Source organism: Chiloscyllium plagiosum, unplaced genomic scaffold, assembly GCF_037043375.1.
Source record: "Chiloscyllium plagiosum isolate Xiang-an unplaced genomic scaffold, Cpla_swu_hap1 HiC_scaffold_36, whole genome shotgun sequence".
Taxonomy (NCBI): domain Eukaryota; kingdom Metazoa; phylum Chordata; class Chondrichthyes; order Orectolobiformes; family Hemiscylliidae; genus Chiloscyllium; species Chiloscyllium plagiosum.
The window spans coordinates 43238405-43260519 of record NW_028270174.1 but is presented as its reverse complement, the minus strand read 5'-3'; the positions used below and the strand labels follow the sequence as shown (position 1 = coordinate 43260519).

Sequence of the window (22115 nt, the reverse complement as noted above, 5' to 3'; positions counted from 1 at the left end):
TTCAAGAAGGCAGCTCACCATCACCTTCTCACGGACAGTTTGAAATGGGCATTAAATGTTCACCCAACCAATGAAGTCTACATCCACTGAACATTTTTTTAAAGTAGTTGGCTGCATAGAATCGAATAGTTGACTTTCTACATTCAAACAAGGTTTGTCAGTTTGAATCTGTAAAGCTGTTGTTTCAAACTTCTGTACATAAGATGCACATGAAGATGGCCCCCACTTCTGTGTAGGAAAGACTGAGGTACATGTTCTCTGTACAACTCTATGCAACATTGATGGCAGGCACCCCCCAATCCACCAATACTCCTTCATTTGCAGGCTTGTCAATGTCCTAAGCATTACAGTGAGTAAGCCCCTTTTCTATAATCTGCCCTTTTGCATCAGAAATTGTATACAAGTTCATCCTCTAAGGAAGTGTACATGTCTTGGTTGAAGCCCATTCATTTGCAGTGTATCATGTACGGACAATCTGTATCTCAGTTATTGTCTAAAATATACACTGTGTTAATTTACGAAGTGGTGCCTGTAAGTCTCAATTGTGTAAATATTGCAATTTTCTTGCTTCTACACCTTGTTGTCCTTCCATCAATACTTGGGCCAGGTTACATTTCTTTGATATCTGAAAGGAGAACAGCACAAGTGTAGATTGTGGAAAAGAGGGTGGTGGTGTAAGAGGTGCTTACAGCATTTGCAGCTAATCAGAATAGATTATGGAATGAAGGGGATGAGAGCAGGAGGATTGTGTAAGAAGATGACTTTATTATTTTTATTTCGCCCCTGCCACTTCCATGTCAGCCTCAGCCAACTGACTAATATCAGTTTCTTCTAAAGGGAGCAAGGATATGTAGCATGGTGTATCACCTTGACAAGCACACTTCACCTTCTTGTGCTGTAGAATGAGATGCATTTTATTTGGGTGATGTGGTTGCTATGCTTGAATAGTTGACAGTGTATATAACCGATGAGATGTGAAGGCAAATGAGCTGTGACAATAATAAAGATTGATAGATCTTTGTATGGTCTGAGTCTAGTGATGAAGTTAACGGATATTGTACTTGAAAATGTATTCACTAACCGAGACTACAGAAAATCATCCTGGTCATCAGGACTTGACATCTGCACGAAAATCCCTGGTTTTCTGTTCCTGGTGAGGTTATTGAAAGCTCAGTCCTGTGTGCAGGAATGGCACCGAACCCATTTGTTAACAGGATTTGGCTGTAGGCCATCCTGACCTTTTTTTGGGAGAGCCCATCTCTCCTTTTCTGTATACTATTGACTAAGTCCTCCAGTGCAGCATCGGAAAATTGTAGTTCCTCTTTCTCATACCATCCCTGCTTCTTTGCTAAGTCAATATCAGTTAGAACTTGACTTCCAGTAACTGGTCTGGCTAAGTGCACCTCCCATTAAACGATGCAGACTGACCTTAAGTATTGCAGACTACATTCAACTGCTGTTAGCCTTTTAGGATTTGGGAATTCCCTGCTAAGAGATGCGATTACTCAATGTGACTCTCACTTGCTGTACACTGCAGTCATATTAATTATCAAGCAGCAATGGGTGTGAGCCGATCCAATATTGTGATGACTGCATCCCTTTTGAAGGTATTGTATTGAGTCCCCATTTTGTTCCCTTTTGCCTGATTTTTGCCATAATGTTCTATACCCTCACATGTGCTTCCTGTAAGGACTCCATTCTATTCTGCAGTTTTCTTTTGTCTCCATCACACCGATTATGATGATGCCACCTTCCAACGTGGTGCTTACAAGATGTCTTCCTCTGTTGTCAGCCATGGACTGTTTCCTCCCATGCCTACCCCTACACCCCCTCCACGTGGTTGACAGGGCCCTCAGCCATGTCCAACCCATTTTTCACACTTCCGCCCTCACCCTTTTCTCATTCCCAGAACGAGTATAGGGTTACTATACTTTTTTTTAGATTACTTACAGTGTGGAAACAGGCCCTTCGGCCCAACAAGTCCACACCAACCCGCCGAAGCGCAACCTACCTATTCCCTACATTTACCCCTTTTACCTAACACTACGGGCAATTTAGCACGGCCAATTCACTGGAATTCCTGAAGAAGGGCTCATGCCCGAAACGTCAATTCTCCTGCTCCTTGGATGCTGCCTGACCAGCTGCGCTTTACTATACTATACAGGGTTACTCACTTCCTCCTTCCAGTTTCTGTATTAAAAGGATCATCCTGTGATTTCTGCCATCTTCAGCAGGATGTCCCAACCAAATACATTTCCGTGTCTCCTTTTTTACCACCAGCATTCCACAAGGACTATTACCTCTGCTTGATTACTGTTCAATCATTCCGCACACCTCTTCATCCATTTCAGTAGATTGTATGACTCTCAAACTAAAGTTTCTGTCCTAGGCTGCTGCAGTGTTCTAGTGAAAGCAGGAGTAACAGCATCTCACTTTCCCCATAGGCATTTTACAGCCTTCAGGATTCACTATTGATTTCAACAACTTCAGACCACGAATACCATCCTCCCATTTTGATTACACTGCCCAACTGTGTCTTGTTTTCATATATTTAATCTGCAGAGCTGACTTAGTTTCTGCTATTAGCACCTATTACTAATAATATCATCACCTAGTCTTCATTTATGTCATTCCTTTTATACTATTAACACTCATTTGCCTTTTGTTTTGCTCACCATCACCATCTAGAATAGAAATATAGAATCCTTGCAGTGTAGAAAGAGCCATTCAGCCCATCAGGTCACTACCAACCCAAACTCAGCCCCCTATCCTATCCCCTTAACCCTACATTTTTATCTTGGCTAACCTAGCTAGCCTACACATCATTAGACAGTGCAAACAATTTAGCAAGGCTAATCCAACTAATCTGAATGTCCTTGGACTGAGAGAGAAAACCAAAACACACTGAAGAAGCCTAAATAAATACAGGGAGAACATGCAAATTCCGTACAGTCTCCCAAGACTGGAATCAAACCAATTCCCTGGCCCTGTGAGGCAGCTGTGCTAACTACTGAGCAACCGTGCCATCCCAAATCATGAAGATGAGAAATGAAGTCAGTAGTGCTTTAACTTCTGCTGAAGACCCCAATGGATTTCAAATCCATCGCCTCAGCCACTTAGCCATGACTACAGGGCAAACAGGACTACACTGTTCAAATTGGTCTTTCTCCCCCTTTGTATTAGTATTAAAACTATTATTTTCTGGGCTCCTTGAGTTCTGAAGAAGAATCCTATTGGATTTAAAATGTTAATTCTGTTTCTCTTTCCATAGATGCTGCCAAACCTGCTGTGTTTTTCCAGCACTTTCAGTTTTTATATTATGTTCTATATCCGAGTTGTTTGGGAGGAGGGTGGTTTAAAATAAAATTATGTTATGAGCTTTCAAACTATTTAAACTAAAAGGTTTGCATTGTGTGTAGTTTGTCCTTAGTTGACACAAAGATTGCTGAGTTCTAACTTGGCAGCAGTTGATTAATAAGAATTCAGTTTTTGCAGTATGAATCCTATTTTCACTTGCACGTTAAAAAAGCATTTTTATTTTTTCAGAAATGTATGTGAATTATTTGTTACATCAAATACTATGACAAATGTTTTGCAAAAATATTGCTTCCTGATCATGTATGAAAACAGTAGAAATGAGGTTTAAATTGTAAACATTTCACACTCAAACATATATTCACAGCATGTAATTTCTAACACCTGTTTTTAACAGCTGTGTTGCATAAAATGTTATCCTAAAAGAGTATCTTCAAATAAATTCTGCAGTACAAAATGATTCCAAAAATTATTTTTCTTGTATGAACAGAAAATAATGCACATCACATAGCAGTGATCATATAGTACACTCTTGGCGGAAAAGATGCAAACAGTATAAAGCTAAAGCATTTTCCTGAAATAAATAATTTGACTTTTTATTGTGCACTTTGTAGGTGATAGAAATAGTTTCTGTGTTAGAAAGGATGTGAAAAAGGTAGGAATGAGGAAAACACAACTAGCCTTTTCTAATTTATTGCAAAGATGTTGCTAAACTTTTTTTTTCTCTCTCCTGTTTGAGCAGGGAAATGAATGGCAAACTTCTGTACAACTTCACGAACTTGGATAATTTAATTCACCTTCTGTGGCAATATGGGCTTATGCCAGGTATGTTACAGGAATAAAATTTCCAAAGGGTTTCTTCTGACCTATTGCCTTTATATCAATGGGAGAAAATGATAGAAATCTAGTATCTAGCCAGTCAGTCTCTCCAGCGGTTCCATTGATCTTTCACCACAGTTTAGCGTCTGATCACATATAAATCATTAGAAAAATGTGAACATAATAAGTTACATACATTTGGTAAATACATAGCAGGAAGAACATTGAATTAATTTAGAACTTCAAATTGAACTTCAGAGGCACTTAAATCAAATATTAAAATTTGGTTTATATTGCATCATCATGTTACATTCACTTTACAGCCAATTAGATACTTCTGTTATGTAGAAGCTATTATATAGGCAAATGAATATGTACCAATTCCGCACTGAAAACTAAATGGATCATTGTTTCCGTTGTACCTACTTTAGTATCCTTCATTGGGCCTAACATGTCATTGGGTGCTGCTACTCTGGAAACGCAATCCAGTTGCCACACTGTCCACTGTTTTGTGTCTATTACGCTGTTGGAGAATTAAATTCTCCAAGCTCTTTCTCACACTGCCATTTTTAGATTCTCGCAATTGTCTCCTAGACTGTTTTCCCATTCCATGATTGTATCAGTATGCTGGGATTAACTAAAGCATGACCAACTAATGATTTCTTATAACTTAAAGAATCTGGCTGTACCTTTCACCAACTATCATACCCAACAATATAGGAACAGTATTGCCCTTAGCTGTTAGCTCTAAGTTACAACTTGACCACTCCATTATTCCTAAAAAATAGATTATGCTTCATGAACCTGATTTGATTTTGTTTTAAGGTATGTCTAGTGGATAGTGAGTCTATGGATATTATTTATATGGGCTTCTAAAATACATTTGATAATATGCCTCATATGAGACTAAACTGAAGTTGAAGCTCATGAAACTGAAGGTAAATTGCTGATCTAGCTAAGGAATTGATTAAGTGACAGGAGAGGTTATAAGGACATAGAGCACACTAATTGACAGGGTGTAACTAGTGTCCAGAGATATGCAGGTTAGGTGGATTGGCTGTGCTAAATCACCCATAGTGATTTATCTAGGAATATGCAGGCTAGGTGGATTAGTCATGGGAAATGCAGTATTACAAGGATAAGTTAGGGTCTGCGTGGGATGCTGTTCGGGAGTCTGCACATATAGGGATTCTACATGGATTCTAAGATACAATCTGTTCTGGTAACTCACTTTTTTTAAAGCTATATCATCATCTTCCACAGATCCTTGGTTTAAATTTGTATCTTTCCCATTTTATGTTCACAGTCTAAAAAATAAAAATGGTCTTTACAACACTAGTATTTATCATGTAAAATACAAAGTCAGCTTTAAGAAGCTATTACTGTGTGTAGAACATAAGAATGAAGATGTTTGACCCTGTCAAAGGCAGTGAGGATCATTCATAGTATACAGATGGAATGGCGAAATAAGTTATTGCAGAAAATGCTTCTAAGCTGCATTAAAAAGGACAGGAGGAGACTAGTTACCCTTACATACCTTTTCTGTCCCTTTTCAGTTACCTTGTTAGTCTTACTATCCTACCTCTGCCCTTGACTCTGCAAGTTATTCCTTTTCAAGTAGAAATTCAATTTCCTTTTGAACGGTTGCAAAAGAAACTGTTTCAACAATTTTTTTAGGCAGTATATTCCATTTCAAAAGAACTTTCTCCTTATTTATTTTCTGGTCCTTGAGCCAAATATGTTACATCTGTGTCCTTTGGTTATCAACCCACTTTCACGGAAGTAATTACTTCCTATTTGCTTTATCATAATAATTCATAATTTTAAAAACCTCTATTAAGTCTCCCCTAAATCACCTTTGTTTTAAAATGACTATAAAACGTATTTTACATACCCTGAGGCTCAGAAGCTGTTCACTTCCACTGATGCTGGCATGATCTGCACCTTATAATTTTCAGTCTGCTGTTACCCTGAGTGCATGATAAAAGTATAAGCAGGAATCCATTAACCTTAATTATAATGCCTTAAAAATAATGTTTAAGCAGGTGATTCATAGGAAAAATGAAAAGCATGAAGGAATTGAGGGATAGCAATTTACTTGGTCTAATCATGGATTGGAAATGTAAGGAAAACCTTACCATACTTTGAAAAAATATTTTCCAAAAAATGCCCACATTTTTTAATCCACCTCATCTGCAACTCTCTCTGAACACTGTGTCTACCCAACTAACTTACTTTTTCATATTTCTAATGTACTGCTTTCATAGCAAACAACAGACTGAAAATTATAAGATATCTACCATGACAGCATCAGCTGAGCAACAGATGAATTTTGTATGAGCCCAAAGGATCCATTTAGAATTTAGAAACTGGGCAGAGGAGATTAGATTAGATTCCCTACAATGTGGAAACAGGCCCTTCGGCCCAACACCGACCCTTCCACACCGACCCTCCGAAGAGCAACCCACCCAGACCCATTCTCCTACATTTACCCCTGACTAATGCACCTAACACTATGGGCAATTTAGCATGGCCAATTCACCTGAACTGAACATAGAACATTACAGCGCAGTACAGGCCCTTCGGCCTTGATGTTGCGCCAACCTGTCATACTAATCTGAAGACCATCTAACTGACACTATTCCATGTACGTCCATATGCTTTTCCAATGACGACTTAAATGTACTTAAAGTTAGCGAATCTACTAATGTTGCAGGCAAAGCATTCCATACCCTTACTACTCTCTGAGTAAAGAAACTACCTCTGACATCTGTCCTATACCTATCCCCCCTCAATTTAAAGCTATGCCCCCTCGTGCTTGTAGTCACCATACTTGGAAAAAGGCTCTCCCTGTCCACCCTATCTATATTATCTTATATGTCTCCTCTCAACCTTCTCTCTAACGAAAACAGCCTCAAGTCCCTCAGCCTTTCCTCGTAAGACCTTCCCTCCATACCAGGCAACATCCTAGTAAATCTCCTCTGCACCCTTTCCAAAGCTTCCACATCCTTCTTATAATGCGGTGACCAGAAGTGTACACAATACTCCAAATGCGGCTGCACCAGAGTTTTGTACAGCTGTAGCATAACCTCATGGTTCCTGAACTCCATCCCTCTATTAATAAAAGCTAAAACACTGTATGCCTTCTTAACAACCCTGTCAACCTGGGTGGCAACTTTCAAGGATCAGTGTACCTGGACACCGAGATCTCTCTGCGCATCTACACTACCAAGAATCTTACCATTAGCCCAGTACTTTGCATTCTGGTTACTTCGACCAAAGTGAATCACCTCACACTTGTCCGCATTAAACTCCATATGCCACCTCTCAGCCCAGCTCTGCAGCTTATCTATGTCTCTCTGTAGCCTATAACATCCTTTGTCACTATCCACAACTCCACCGACCTTAGTGTTGTCTGCAAATTTACTAACCCACCCTTCTAAGCCCTCATCCAGGTCGTTTATAAAAATGACGAACAGCAGCGGACCCAACACCGACCCTTGTAGGACACCACTAGTAACTGGACTCCAGGATGAACATTTCCCATCAGCCACACCCTCTTGTCTTCTTTCAGCAAGCCAATTACTGATCCAAACTGCTTTCTCCCCCACAATCCCATTCCTCCACATTTTATACAATAGCCTACTGTGGGGAACTTTATCGAATGCCTTGCTGAAATCCATATACACCACATCAACCGGTTTACTCTCATCTACCTGTATGGTCACCTTCTCAAAGAACTCAATAAGGTTTGTGAGGCACAACCTACCCTTGACATAAACCGTGCTGACTCTCCCTAATCAAATTATTCTTTTCTAGATGATTATAAATCCTATCTCTTATAACCTTTTCCAACACTTTACCAACAACTGAAGTAAGGCTCACTGGTCTATAATTACCAGGGTTGTCTCTACTCTCCTTCTTGAACAGGGGAACCACATTTGCTATCCTCCAGTCTTCTGGCACTATTCCTGTAGACAATAACGATTTAAAGATCAATGCCAAAGGCTCGGCAATCTCCTCCCTGGCTTCCCAGAGGATCCTAGGATAAATCCCATCCGGCCCAGGGGACTTGTCTGTTTTCACACACTGCAGGATTTCTAATACCTCTTCCTTGTGAACCTCAATCCCACCTCGTCTAGTAGCCTGTATCTCAGCAATCTCCTCGGCAACACTGTCGTTTTCTAGAGTGCACACTGTTGAAAAATATTCATTTAGTGCTTCCCCTATCTCCTCTGACTCCACCCACAACTTCCCACTATTATCCTTGATTGGCCCTAATCTTACTCTCATCATTCTTTTATTCCTTAAATACCTATAGAAGCCCTGGGGGTTTACCCTGATCCTATCCGCCAACATCTTCTCATGTCTCCTCCTGGCTCTTCTGAGCTCTCTCTTTAGGTCTTTCCTGGCTACCTTGTAACCCTCAAGCGCCCTAACTGAGCCTTCACATCTCATCCTAACATAAGCCTTCTTCTCCCTCTTGACCAGAGATTCCACTTCCTTCGAAAACCACTGCTCCCACGCTCTACAGCTTCCTCCCTGCCTGACAGGTACATACTTATCTAGGACACTCAGGAGCTTTTCCTTGAATAAGCTCCACATTTCTAATGTGCTCATCCCCTGCAGTTTCCTTCTCCATCCTATGCTTCCTAAATCTTGCCTAATCGCATCGTAATTGCCTTTCCCCCAGCTGTAACTCTTGCCCAGTGGTATACACCTATCCCTTTCTATCACTAAAGTAAACATAACAGACTTGTGATCACTATCACCAAAGTGCTCACCTACTTCCAAGTCTAACACCTGGCTGAGCTCATTACCCAGTACCAAATCTAATGTGGCTTCACCCGTTGTTGGCCTGTCTACATACTGTGTCAGGAAGCCCTCCTGCACACACTGGACAAAAACTGACCCATCTATAGTTCTCGTACTATAGTGTTCCCAGTCAATATTTGGAAAGTTGAAGTCCCCCATGACAACTACCCTGTCTCTCTCACTCCTATCGAGAATCATCTTTGCTATCCTTTCCTCTACATCTCTGGAACTATTCGGAGGCCTATAGAAAACTCCCAACAGGGTGACCTCTCCTTTCCTGTTTCTAACCTCAGCCCATACTACCTCAGTTGACGAGTCTCCAAACATCCTTTCTGCAACTGTAATACTGTCCTTGACCAACAATGCCACACCTCCCCCTCTTTTACCAACTTCTCTGTTCTTACTGAAACATCTAAATCCTGGAACCTGCAACAACCATTCCTGTCCCTGCTCTATCCATGTCTCCGAAATGGCTAGACATCGAAGTCCCAGGTACCAACCCATGCTGCAAGTTCACCCACCTTATTCCGGATGCTCCTGGCGTTGAAGTAGACACACTTCAAACCAACTTCTTGCTTGCCGGTGCCATTTTGCGTCCCTGAAACTTGATTTCGGACCTTCCTACTCTCAACCTTTTCTATACTCAAACTACAATTTTGATTCCCATCCCCCTGCAGGATTAGTTTAAACCCAGCCCAATAGCCTTAGTGAATTTCTCCCCCAGGATATTGGTATCCCTCTGGTTCAGATGAAGACCATCCTGCTTGTAGAGGTCCCACATACCCCAGAAAGAGCCCCAATTATCCAAGAATCCAAAACCCTCCCTCCTGCACCATCCCTATAGCCACATGTTTAACTCCTCTCTCTCCCTATTCCTCACCTCACTAGCACGTGGCACGGGCAACAAACCAGAGACAACAACTCATCCTAGCTCTAAGCTTCCATCCTACTCCCTGAATTTCTGCCTTAAATCCCATCTCTCTTCCTACCTCTGTCGTTGATGCCTATGTGGACCACGACTTGGGGCTGCTCCCCCTCCCCCTTAAGGATCCCAAAAACACGATCAGAGACATCATGAACCGTGGCACCTGGGAGGCAACACACCAACCGTGAGTCTGTCTCGTCCCCATAAAACCACCTATCTGTCCCCCTAACTATGGAGTCCCCAATGACTACTGCTCTGCTCCTCTTCCCCTTTCCCTTTTGAGCAGCAGGGACAGACTCTGTGCCAGAGCCCTGTGCCACACTGCTTTCCCCTGGTAAGTCCCCCCCCCCCCCCCCAACAGTGTCCAAAACGGTATACTTATTGTTGAGGGGAATGGCCACAGGGGATCCCTGCACTGCTTGCCGGTTGCCTTTCCGTCCCCTGACTGTAACCCATCTACCTTTTTCTTGTACCTGAAGAGTGACTACCTCCCTGTAACTCATCTCAATAACCCCCTCTGCCTCCCGAATGATCCGAAGTTCATCCAGCTCTAGCTCCAGTTCCCTAACACGGTTTTCGAGGAGCTGGAGTTGGGTGCACTTCCCGCAGATGTAGTCAGCAGGGACACTAGTGGTGACCCTTATCTCCCACATTCTGCTGGAGGAACATTCAACTGCCCTCACCTCCATTCCCACTATTCTAAATTACCAATCTGGCGCACAGAACCTTTTTTTTTTGTTCGAGGAGGAGGATGAGTGGGAGACACTACTCGAGTAGTGTTTCAGGTAACACAACTACACAAATATATAACTTCCCAGAGGTCCTTCGCTCCTCCCTCGCACCTCTCAGCAAGTGGAGGCCTGACTCCTGAGGTAAGTCCCTTTTAATGCGGGAAAATTCACCCTTCCCGGCAGCCCTCACTTCACCACTCCTCCTCTCCGGCAAAATGGAGCTTTGGACTGTGGGAGGAAACCGGAGCACCTGGAGGGAACCCATGCAGACATGGGGAGAATGTGCAATCTCCAAACAGACATTTGCCTGAGGTGGGAATTGAACCCAGGTCCCTGGCGCTGTGAGACAACAGTGCTAACCACTGAGCCACCGTGCCAAGAGAGAGACATAATTTTTAAACTTCTATTATGAGAGTTTTAGAGTGAATTGAGGGTCATGGCATGCAATTTTGTCATTGATAACTCTAATGGCTAACGGTCTCTGGATGTTTTTCATTTTATTGCAGCCTCTTACATTGTGGATGCAGTTTATTTTTCCAAATGCATGCTTAGAATTATGCAAGTGCTTCTCTAACTCTACACTCATAAGGTTTAACATAACGCTGAAAATTTTGCATCTCGGCTGTCCAATTTTTAATTATATATTTATATTCTATTTATATTCACTGTTGCATTGTACTAAAGGCTTAATCAGCGCAACATATACCAATTTTAAATTGACAACTGTACAGTTCATTGCATTAATTGGCAAGTCTGCTTGATTAAATATTTTGTAAAGAAATAAATTTCCCCTTTTACATTATATAGGATTTGAGCTCATGGGAAATCCATCAGGATACTTTACCAATTTTGAAGAGAAAAATCAGGTGTTTGAGTGGAGAAAGTTGATCATGCTTTTAGCAAGAAGATACATAGGTAAGTGCATAAGAGCAGTTTGTAATGAATATTAGCAGTATTATTTCAGAGTTTTAACATAATAAATTACAATTATTATTTTACAGATACTTAGAAAATCACATGCTAAATCTGAAGCAGTCTTTCCTAAAATTTTCTTGCCACTTAACATTTACAAAGTTCATGCATTGCTAATTTTGCAAGAACGTCCAGTCTATTGGAATCAATATCTGTTAGGTCAACATTTATAGGAATTGTTATTATCCTTGCTTGCTCAGAGATAATTGGTCTCAGCTGATTACAGCAACATTGTTAAAAGATGCACTGATAAGGGCTGTCTGGTCCTGTTCCATCAATTTTCTGGCAGGTGTAAGGTAGAGAGGGCTAGCAAAGTACAGTGAACATGCACTGTCATGTCCACATTAATCTTCCCCTCCTTCCTCCATTTTCAGAAGGAAAATGCCAGCTTCCAATTAACATACTTGCTACCTGTATGAAATAGAACAAGAATGACAACTTGGAGAGATAACGGAGTTGGGACATGACGCAGGAACCTATTCAATTGGAGGCAGTGAGAAAGAATGTAATCTTGATAGGGTCAGCGTAGTCAGGGAATAGCTATTATTCTGTTCAGCCACAACTAGGAATTAGAAAGATTATGCTGATTGCTCTGTGTCTAGATTAAAGATACCTCCTTCTGTAAATGAATGTGGAGTGCCTCGTTCCACGCTATATAGGGATTCTATGATTCGGTGAGCAGTTCTTGAAATATATGTTAGAGCTAATAACGAAGGCAAAATCAGTGATACTATTCTGAGAGAATTTGAGCATAAATTAAAAGGCATAACCTCATAAATAAAAAACATCTGTGGCTATCCGGGATGGAGTCAAGCAGATTAGAGCATTTCAAGTGTGGCTGAAAAAGTTCTGTAGGAAAAATTTGTATATTCTCCCCGTATCTGTGTGGGTTTCCACTTGATGCTCCAGCTTCCTCCAACTGTCCAATGATGTGAAGGTTAGGTGGATTAGCCAAGCTAAGTTGTCCCATAGTGTCCAGGAACGTGTAGGCGAGGTGGATGAGCCATGGTTAATGCATGGTTATGGGGGTGGGGGGGAGAGCAAGGTGGGTCTGGGTGGGATGCCCTTTGGAGGACCAGTGCAGACTTGCAGGGATTCTATGATTAATGAAAGGATTTTGATTCATGAGCAGTGGCATCAGTATTTGGGAAAGAGGGAGTGGTCTTGCTGAGATGGCCTCCACTTCAAACAAGTTGGGGTGAGTATCCTAACAATTTGTGTATCTAGGGCTGTGAATGGAGCTTTAAAATAAAATAATGGGAGAAGTAGTCAAGGGAGATTTAGAAATCTAAAGAGAAAATTTGAAGCAATTAAACAATTGAAGACCAGTAGAGTGGGTCAGCAAGGGGGTAAAGACTTTAACAGTAATATTTACAAATCTTCTCACAAACTTTGAACTTTAACAGTAATATTTCATCAGCAAATATGATCTATACAAAACATAAATCAAAAAATAAAACTAGAGGGTCTTTATCTGAAGGCATGGAGCATTTGCAGAAAGATAGATGAACTGGAAGCATAAGTAGAAATAATGGTTGAGACCTAATCACCATAATAGAGATATTGTTGCAAGGTGACTATGCTTAGAAAATAAATGCTCCAGAAAGGAAGCACTGGAGGGATTGAACACCTTGAAGGTGGGTAAATAGCCAGGCCAGACGAATTGTACCCAAGCTTGTTTAAGGAAGCAGGGAGGAAATAATAGTTGCACTTCTGGATCATTTTTGGATCCTCACTTGGTATGGGCAAGTTTCCAGAGCATTGGAAAACAGCAAGCATTGTACCATTATTCAGAGAGGGATAGGCTAAATAATTATAGGCCTATCAGCCTAAACTTGGTGGTGGGAAAACTACAAGGATCAATAAAAAACAAAATAGTGCTGATGTTGAAAATCTCAAAAACAGGAAGTATTGGACGAACTTAGTACAGGTGGCAGAAGCTATGGAGAGAGAAACACAATTAATGTTCTGAATCAGACATATGTTCTGTGCTCTGAAGAAAGGTCTTATCAATTCAAAACACTAACTCGGTTCTCTTGTTACTGATGCTATCAGACCTGCTGAGTTTCTCTGCATTTTCTGATTTTAATTTTAGAATCAGTGTTGAGGTATAGTTTTGGCAGTTAATGGAAAGGCTTAATCAGGATAGTCATTTTGGCTTTATTCAGGGAATGTTATGTTTTACTAACTTAATTGAATTTTCTGAGGAAGAAACCAGGAGGATTGATAAAGGGAGTTGTCTGTATATATTTCAATTGAAAGTTCCCACATGGCAGACTGTTGAGAAAACAATAAAACCCATGAGATACAGAGGCATGTGGTGAGTTAAGACCAAAATTTGTTCATAGACAGGGCATAAAGGGTAATTACCACCAATTGAGTTTGTGAAAGTGATTTCCATTGATGTTTCAATGGGCTCAGTGTTGAATTCTTTGCTGTTGGTGGTATACATTAATGATCGAGACTTAAATGTGGGAGATATAATTGGAATATTTGCTATTGGCTATTGGAGAGAATGACATGGTTGAGAGGGGCAAGTTCAGCAGCTCAATCTTCCAGGACAAACGGTCTTGAGGCGAGAAAGCAGGTAAAAGCGGAGGGATGTTGAGGTAGTCAGGGAATCAATTACAGCAGTGAGGAGGGATGACATCTTAGAAGGCTCCTCAAATGAAGTCATGTGGTAAGAACCTGAAAATCAAAAAGGAGCTATCACATTGCTGGGAGTGTACTAAAGGCCCCTGACAGTCTGAGAGAAATAGAAAAGCAGATGTGTACGCAAATTTTAGAGAAGTGTAAAAGAAATAGGATAGTGATAATAGGGAATTTCAACTTCCCAACATTAACTTGGGTAGTCATAGTATGAAAGGTTTAGACGGAGCAGAATTCTTAAAAACACATCCAGGGCAGCTTTATAAACCTGTATAAAGAAGGCCCTACAACAGAGGGGCATGGTCCTGGACGTAATTTTAGATAACAAAGCTGAGCAAGTGGTGTCTTCAGTGCAGGAGCATTTTTCAGAGGGTGATCATAACACTGTTCAATTCAAGATTCTTATGGAAAGGAGAGGGAAGGGCTTGTAATCTAATTTATTAACTGGGGGAAGGATAACCTTAATTAGATGATACATTCAGCGATAACTTCATTCCAATAGAAAAACACATGATTTGGCTAGACTGGGCTAGGAGCAGATATTTCAAGATAAATTTGTGTTAGAGCAGTGGGACATGTTAAGAAGGAAACAGTACAGGGCCAACATGCTCCCCATAAAGTATTTGGTACAAAATTGAACGAATAGTAAACGAGTCCAGCATAAGAATAAAAAGTTTAACAAGTACTCAAATTATAGTCTTTTCGCCCAAGTCAGTGCCAGTATCTAGTCTCCAGACCACACCAGGCCAAATCTCCAGACAACATTCAGCTTCAAAACTTGATGCCTTGCCTCCAATGCACAAGGACCTCATTTCCCCGCATCAGCCTCTGATCTGGGCTTCACCTCCCCCACTCCACTCTGGGTAAGTTTAGAAGGTTTAAAAAAAAAATTCAGAAAAGAGCGACCTATTCTGCTGCCATCTTGGAACACCTACAAGATAGGATAAGGAGGAAAAGGGATACTTGGGGCAGATACCGCGGGCTCAACACAGAAGTCCTAGCGGAATACAGAATGTGCAAGGGGAAATTTATAAATGATTCTAAATGAATCTTTTGTGTTGGTGTTCACTATTGAGACTGACCATGCAGGCATAGAAATCAGGCAGAAGGACTTTGATATACTTAGAAACTAGCATAGGCAAAGAGGAGGTTCTGAGTGGTCAAGTAGGCTTAAAAGTAGTTCTATTATACAACATTACAAAAATAAGCTGAAGTAGAAAAAAAGAAAGAATAGTACTGATAGTAAAGGATTATATCAGGTTGGAAATTCTTACCCCTCAAAATTAATCATTAGAATTATTATGGTTGGAGATTAGGAATGCCAAGGTTCAGAAAAGAGTGATGGAAGTAGTTTATGGGGCCACTAATAAATGTTATGGTATTGGACAAAACATTGTGCAAGAGAAAGTTTGGAACAAAAGCATTATAGTAATCTTGGGGGACTTTACTCTTTATATTGACTAGACAAATCAAATCAGAAAAAGTAATTGGAAAATAAGTTTATAGAGCATTGCTGAGACAGTATTTTTAGAATGATGTGTTCTGGAACCAGATAGGATAAGACTATTTTTGATACAGTATTGTGGAATGAACCAAGATTAATTAGTAATCTCATAGAGAAAGGTACTTTGGGAAAGAGGGATTCTGATGCATTCATTTCCATATTGAATTTCAAAACAACATGGCCCCAATTCCAAGCAAGAATCTGAAGTTTACATGTAGCCAAATTTATAGCAGTAAGGGAAGATTTGGTTAAAGTTGATTGGGTGAATAAACTAAAAGCATGACAGTACATAAACAGTGAGCAACAGTTACAGTAAAAATAAAATGGTGAACAAAAATAAGTTCTATTAGAAAAATAAAACTGAGCAAAGATGATCCTGAGGGTTGGAACACTAAGAAGTCAACAAAGGGTGACAAAAAAATTGATATTAGTAAAAGCGAAAAAGTAGAAAATGAGTAAACTAACTGGGAATATAAAAACATCCCATTAGTACTTTTACAAATTGCTGTGGTTCTGTTCCCCGAGCTGGAAGTTTTTGTTGCAAACGTTTCGTCCCCTGGCTAGGCGACATCATCAGTGCTTGGGAGCCTCCTGCGAAGCGCTTCTTTGATGTTTCCTCCGCTGTTTATAGTGGTCTGTCCCTGCCGCTTCCAGTTGTCAGTTTCAGCCGTCCGCTGCAGTGGTTGGTATATTGGGTCCAGGTCGATGTGTTTGTTGATGGACATTCATCCACAAATTCCATCAACAAACACATCGACCTGGACCCAATATACCAACCACTACAGCGGACAGCTGAAACTGACAACCGGAAGCGGCAGGGACAGACCACTATAAACACCGGAGGAAACATCAAAGAAGCACTTCGCAGGAGGCTCCCAAGCACTGATGATGTCGCCTAGCCAGGAGACGAAACGTTTGCAACAAAAACTTCCAGCTCGGCGAACAGAACCACAACAACGAGCACCCGAGCTACAAATCGTCGCACAAACTTTGAACTTTTACAAATATATAATATTTTAAAAGGCAGAAACACACAAAGGAATCATGAAGTGAAGAAATGGAAGCGACATTGAACAAATACTTTGGCCCAGAATTTTGTCTTGGGTTCAGAAACTGAGAGTTGAGTTCATTCCCAACTTCTGAAACATGAGCTGTGCTCCAAAGCAAATGACTGCCATATTTTCATCTCAGAGGTGAATTGTAAAAGTGTAAAAGGAGTATGGAAATAGAAGTTGACTGATTAGAAGGCCCGATTTGTTTTGGAGGAAAGGAGCACAATTTTCACCATTGATCTTACAACCCCTAAATCTCATTTCTCACCCTTATATGAGTCTTAGTGCCTCTCCCTACATAACTAGACACAGAGAGTCCACTATTTGCAGATTTTAGGAACCATGACTTTGAAATGAACATTGTTTTAAAAAAAAGTCCTAGAATTTTATTCAAACAGGTTTAAACTGGGGAGGAAGAAAATTCTCTCATTTCAAAATGGTACTTGAAAAGATAGAAATCACCTCAATTGATCAACAAGGAAAAGGATTGCTTTTCTTTGTTGATCAATTGAAGAATTGCTTTTGCAGAAGAATTGCTTTTATGCAATTTCTTTAAAGAATTATTCACTCACCTCATCAAAGGCTAATAATCCTTTAATAACTTCTTCAAGTTATCAAACAAAATGTGAATGCGTGTTTCTGCTGAAATAAGGGGTTCTGTAGCTTTTTAAACAAAGAAAAATTCATAATAATCCGAACTATACAAATAACAATTGGGAATTGAAACAATCAATCTTTTGAAACTGAATACACATGGACCGTTTTTCTAAGTTGTAGATCATCTGTTCTTTCACTTTGAAGCAAAGTGCATGGCAATTCATGGATGTGGATAGTTGGTTAGATTTTTTACGACTTCCAAAAATTTCAAAATTAAAGATCTGGGGTAATTTAACTGAAGTCTAAAACATGACAGGAGAGTTTCCCAGCACATTTTATAGAATATAGAAAGCATTATGGCACACTTTTTTTCAAGTAAAAAATGTATTGTAACACATCTCAGCACTTAATTAATACTGATCAATGTAATGGTCAATAGAGTCCCATGATGAACCATTACTAGATGCTGCATTGTAGTATAGATGTGCAGTGGCACCAGAAGTTGGTTGCTATTCACCAGTCAGAATGTTCCAGATTTCTCAACAACCAACCCCCAGTGCTCAAGAAACACTTAGAACTTCCAAAATCAACACCAGCACACAAGACTAACAGAGGTAGGTGGAGGACATTTAAATTTGAGACTTATGACAGTGTCCACAATTTCAGAATAAAGTGTGTGGGGTTAACCCAACCCGTCAAAAAACAATAGAAAAATCGGATAGATTTAGAAAGTCTACTGCAACTTTGAAATTACTGCAAGTTTTTGTCATTCCCAACCGCATTCCTGTCCCCGATGTCAACTTCTTTGGCAGGGAACACAAGTAAAGCATATTTCTGTTTCAACCCATCCACCTTGGGAGAAACTGCCTTCAAGAATGGGATTTTGGTTGTGGATTTTGTAGATGCAGCCTGCCTTTGGGCCAGCTGACCCAGGAAAATGTTTTGGAGGCAGCTATGGGGAGCTTTTGAGTATGGAGGTGGGTCATTTAAGGGGCCTGCTTTGGTGTTGTGAGACTTCAGCCAATATATTAAAAGACAGCGGCCCTCACCTGTTCATATTCCACCCACTCTCCATGCTTGTGCTCAACCTTATGCTCTCCATTCAGTCCAATGATCCAGCGCTCTTCAGAGAGTCAATGTAGACTGAATGGGTGGAATACCCTGCTTCCACACTGTAGGACCCTTCATATCACTCCATTCAAACTACATTCCCGCATTCCGATAACCCCTTATGTTTCCATGCTATACTATGCACCAGCTATCCCCCAGGGCCTCTAATGACCCTCACCCACCTATGCAATCCCAGATAATCACTATGGTTTCTGTGCCATAGTCAAGTTTCATTCTGTACTCATAACTGAAAGCCCAGTCATCCATTACTCTGTCGAAATGCCTGAGCCCCAGTTTGAATCAGAACTATGGCTTTCTGATCTGTGCTGTCATTTTCATTATGTTCACACAGATTAAAAGATTTCAAGTGCTTGTGGTTCAGCTATGAATGCTTAAAAGTGTCTGTTAATTGGCACGAGTATTTGTCGGTAGTGAATAGGTTTTTTAAAATCATGGTGATATAATGGGGGTCATGAGGGGCCACAGGGAGGGGGTAGGAGGCATAACTCAGTAGCAGGTATGAGGAGGGTTTTTCAAAATATATTTCAATAGGTTCCTTCATGCAGATTGTGGTTCACAACTCTTTCAAAAGCTAATGTGACTCCTTGGAAATTGAAGAGGACTAGAAAATGCATATACCTGCAATGGAGCCAGCCTCATTAGGCATGTGTCGACAACCTCAAGCAGCCAGCACCTTGAAAGGCACTCCTGAAAACTCGAATTCCCATCAATAGGGTTGGTAGTCCTGTAACCAGGAGTCATTCACAGTAAGAGATCCAAATTGTATCCTGGAAGGCAGTAACGAATGGACAATTAAAGTGAGAAACTTAAGGTATTGTCTTTACAGTTTACAAAATGTTTCTGTTTGTTTATAGATGCCTACAGTCTGGCATATGTGTCAAAATGGAACTTTGAAACCTGGAATGAACCAGATCATCATGATTTTGATAATTTAACTTTCACAGTTAAAGGTGAGTTTATAATGTAGCTGATAGGTATCCTGATAGGTATCATTTATGACAAGTTTTATATTGTTCTATTATAATTTAACATTCATAAAGTGAGGTTACTGTAAAGATAGCTTAGATGTTTCTTTGTCTGTTACCCCATTTTGGGTCATTTCTAGAGTTTTTGACAATGTATTACCTCTATTCCATTCCATTAGACATTCTTTCCTAACCTTATAGTCAGTTGGTAGTACACTGATACTTTATGCAAATAGCCCTGGTTCAAATGTGAGCCATGAAAATGGCAGTTTGTATGGCTGTTATCCTGCTACCTATGCTGGCTGATATGGTTAATGGTTCTCTCTGTTCAGTTATTGTGTCATTCTCCTTAAGTCAAGCAATCATTACTATTCTTCTCTAATGTCAATTCTTCATCTCATCCTCTCAAATTACTGTCCCATTTCCAACCTCCTTTTCCTTTCCAAAGTACTTAAATGTGATGTAATCTCCAAAATTCATGACACCTTTCACTCAGTTTGGGTTGACATGATACAAAAATGTTGTTTTTCTTAAACAGAGGCACAATTTACATCCCATGTGATTATCACAAAAGTAACTCTCATTCTGCTTTCTTTTTGATTTATTTGATGACTGACATAATTGGTCACTCTGCTGTCCTTCACTGTCATCAAACTGGGTGGGACTCATTTCATTGTTCAGTTCTTATCTTCATAAGTATAGTGAGAGTATCATTCGCAATGACTCCTCTTCCTGCTCCTACATCATTTGCTCTAGTGTCCCCAGTGATCTATCCTTGATCCATCTCCTTAGTCATACAAGACCGTTTCCCTATCACCCCTGCACTCACTGACATATGGTAAAAACAACACTTAGATTTTAAAATTTTAAGTCCCTCATTGGACGGGCCCTTTCTGTAATCTCCTCTTGCCCTTCAAGCCTCCAATATATTGTTACTCATCTAATTTCGGCCTCTTGAGTATACTCACTCTTTATTGTTCCACTTTGCTGCAGCCTTCAACTGTCTGGTCTGAAACATCGGAAATCCCTTCCTCTCAAGAAAGATAGATCTATTATTAGATATTAAAGGCAGCAAGAAGATGAAGAGAAAGCAGGGGTATGATGTTGAGATAGACAATTATATTGATCATATGGAATGGCCAATTCCCTACTCCTTCTCCTGGTTTCTATGTTAAATTTCTCTCTGCTTTTAATTTTTCTCCTTTCAGATACTTGAAAATATATATTGTTCAAACATCTGGTCAATGTCAGTTTTATATTCCTTGATAGTTTGCTGTCATCGTTTATTTTCTTCCTCTTTATTATCTTTTTCTCTCCCTTTTCTGGCTTCTGAATTTAACCTGGGACTATCACTGATTCTGCCTCCTTATATCCTTTTATTTAAACTTAACGCTCTCCTTACGTTCCTTGGTTAAACATGGTTATTTTATTTCTCCTTAGAATCTTTCCACCATCCTGGGATATATTTTTGCTGAGAACCAAGAATTGCCACCTTAAAAAAGCTTCTTACTTACTGTCATTCCTGCTAATCTATCCACTCAGTTCACTTTGCTAACTCTATCCTCATTTCATTGTATAGAAGAACCTCGGATTATCCGGCATTCGATCAACCGAATTTCAAATTATCCAAACAAGATTGCAAGGTCCTGAGGCTTGGCTAACTATGTTATCCGCTATTTGAATATCCAGCATTCGATTAACTGAATGAAATACTCCCCGCCTGTGTCCTTTGGATAATTGAGGTTCTTCTGTGATTCTCTTTTTTTCCGACCCCAGTTTCTCACTCTCAAACTGACTATTAAATTCTATCATGTTATGGTCATGACTTCCGAGGGGATCTTTTACTGAGGTAATTTATTAAACCTGTCACATTTCCCATTACCAGTTCCGACATAGCATGTTTCCTGGTTGGCTCCATGACACATGGATCGAGGAAACAACCTTTTTTTTGTAAATATTATTGATTAGCAATTTTTTAAACTTTACAAATATATAAAATTATTGAAAAATACAATCAATAAATAAATATCAGTATAATAAAGAGAAAAAAAACACAAATTACAATACAACTACTGTCTACTAACTATTAACCCACCGTATAATACAAAACAAACCCTAACACTGTGAAAAGCAACACCAATAAATAAGTAAATAAGTAATAGATCAAAAAAAAGAAAAGCAAAAGAAAACACAAAAAAAACCACAGAATATAGAACAGCTATGCTCGGCGCAAAGCTCCCAAACAAAGGAATGGGAGCATTGTATATATACCCATATTAACTCAGGAGCTCCCCCCTTCAGGGCCCACGGCTTGACAAACCTAACCATCCTGGTTAAACAAACGCCCTAGTTAAGATAACCGACAAATCTATATCCAGATAACTCCAGTAGGGCTGCCATGTCTTATAAAAATGGTCTGTTGTGTGATGCACCATATTTGTAAAACAAATCCAAGGGACTGTGCTCCATAATTAATGTCTGCCATCCCAGCAAGCCCAGTGGGTTCTCAGACACCCAGTTTTTCAGAATATTCTTCTGCGCACAATATGCAATAATATTAAATAGTTTCTTCCCATGCCCGTCAAAAGATGGTAAATTCGGTAGACCTAAGAGGAGAGATATTGGGTCTACTTTGACTTC

General features: G+C 40.1%; 1 protein-coding gene across 3 annotated transcripts in view; it reads left to right on the top strand.

Moving 5' to 3' along the window:
* Positions 1-22115, top strand: part of idua (alpha-L-iduronidase) — a 268795-nt gene that overhangs the window by 124048 nt on the left and 122632 nt on the right. For all 3 annotated transcript variants that reach the window (XM_087980124.1, XM_087980123.1, XM_087980125.1), the window contains exons 3-5: positions 4058-4140; positions 11413-11520; positions 19365-19460. In XM_087980124.1, the coding sequence (XP_087836250.1) occupies positions 4058-4140; positions 11413-11520; positions 19365-19460 (287 nt within the window). The remainder of the gene's footprint in view (positions 1-4057; positions 4141-11412; positions 11521-19364; positions 19461-22115) is intronic.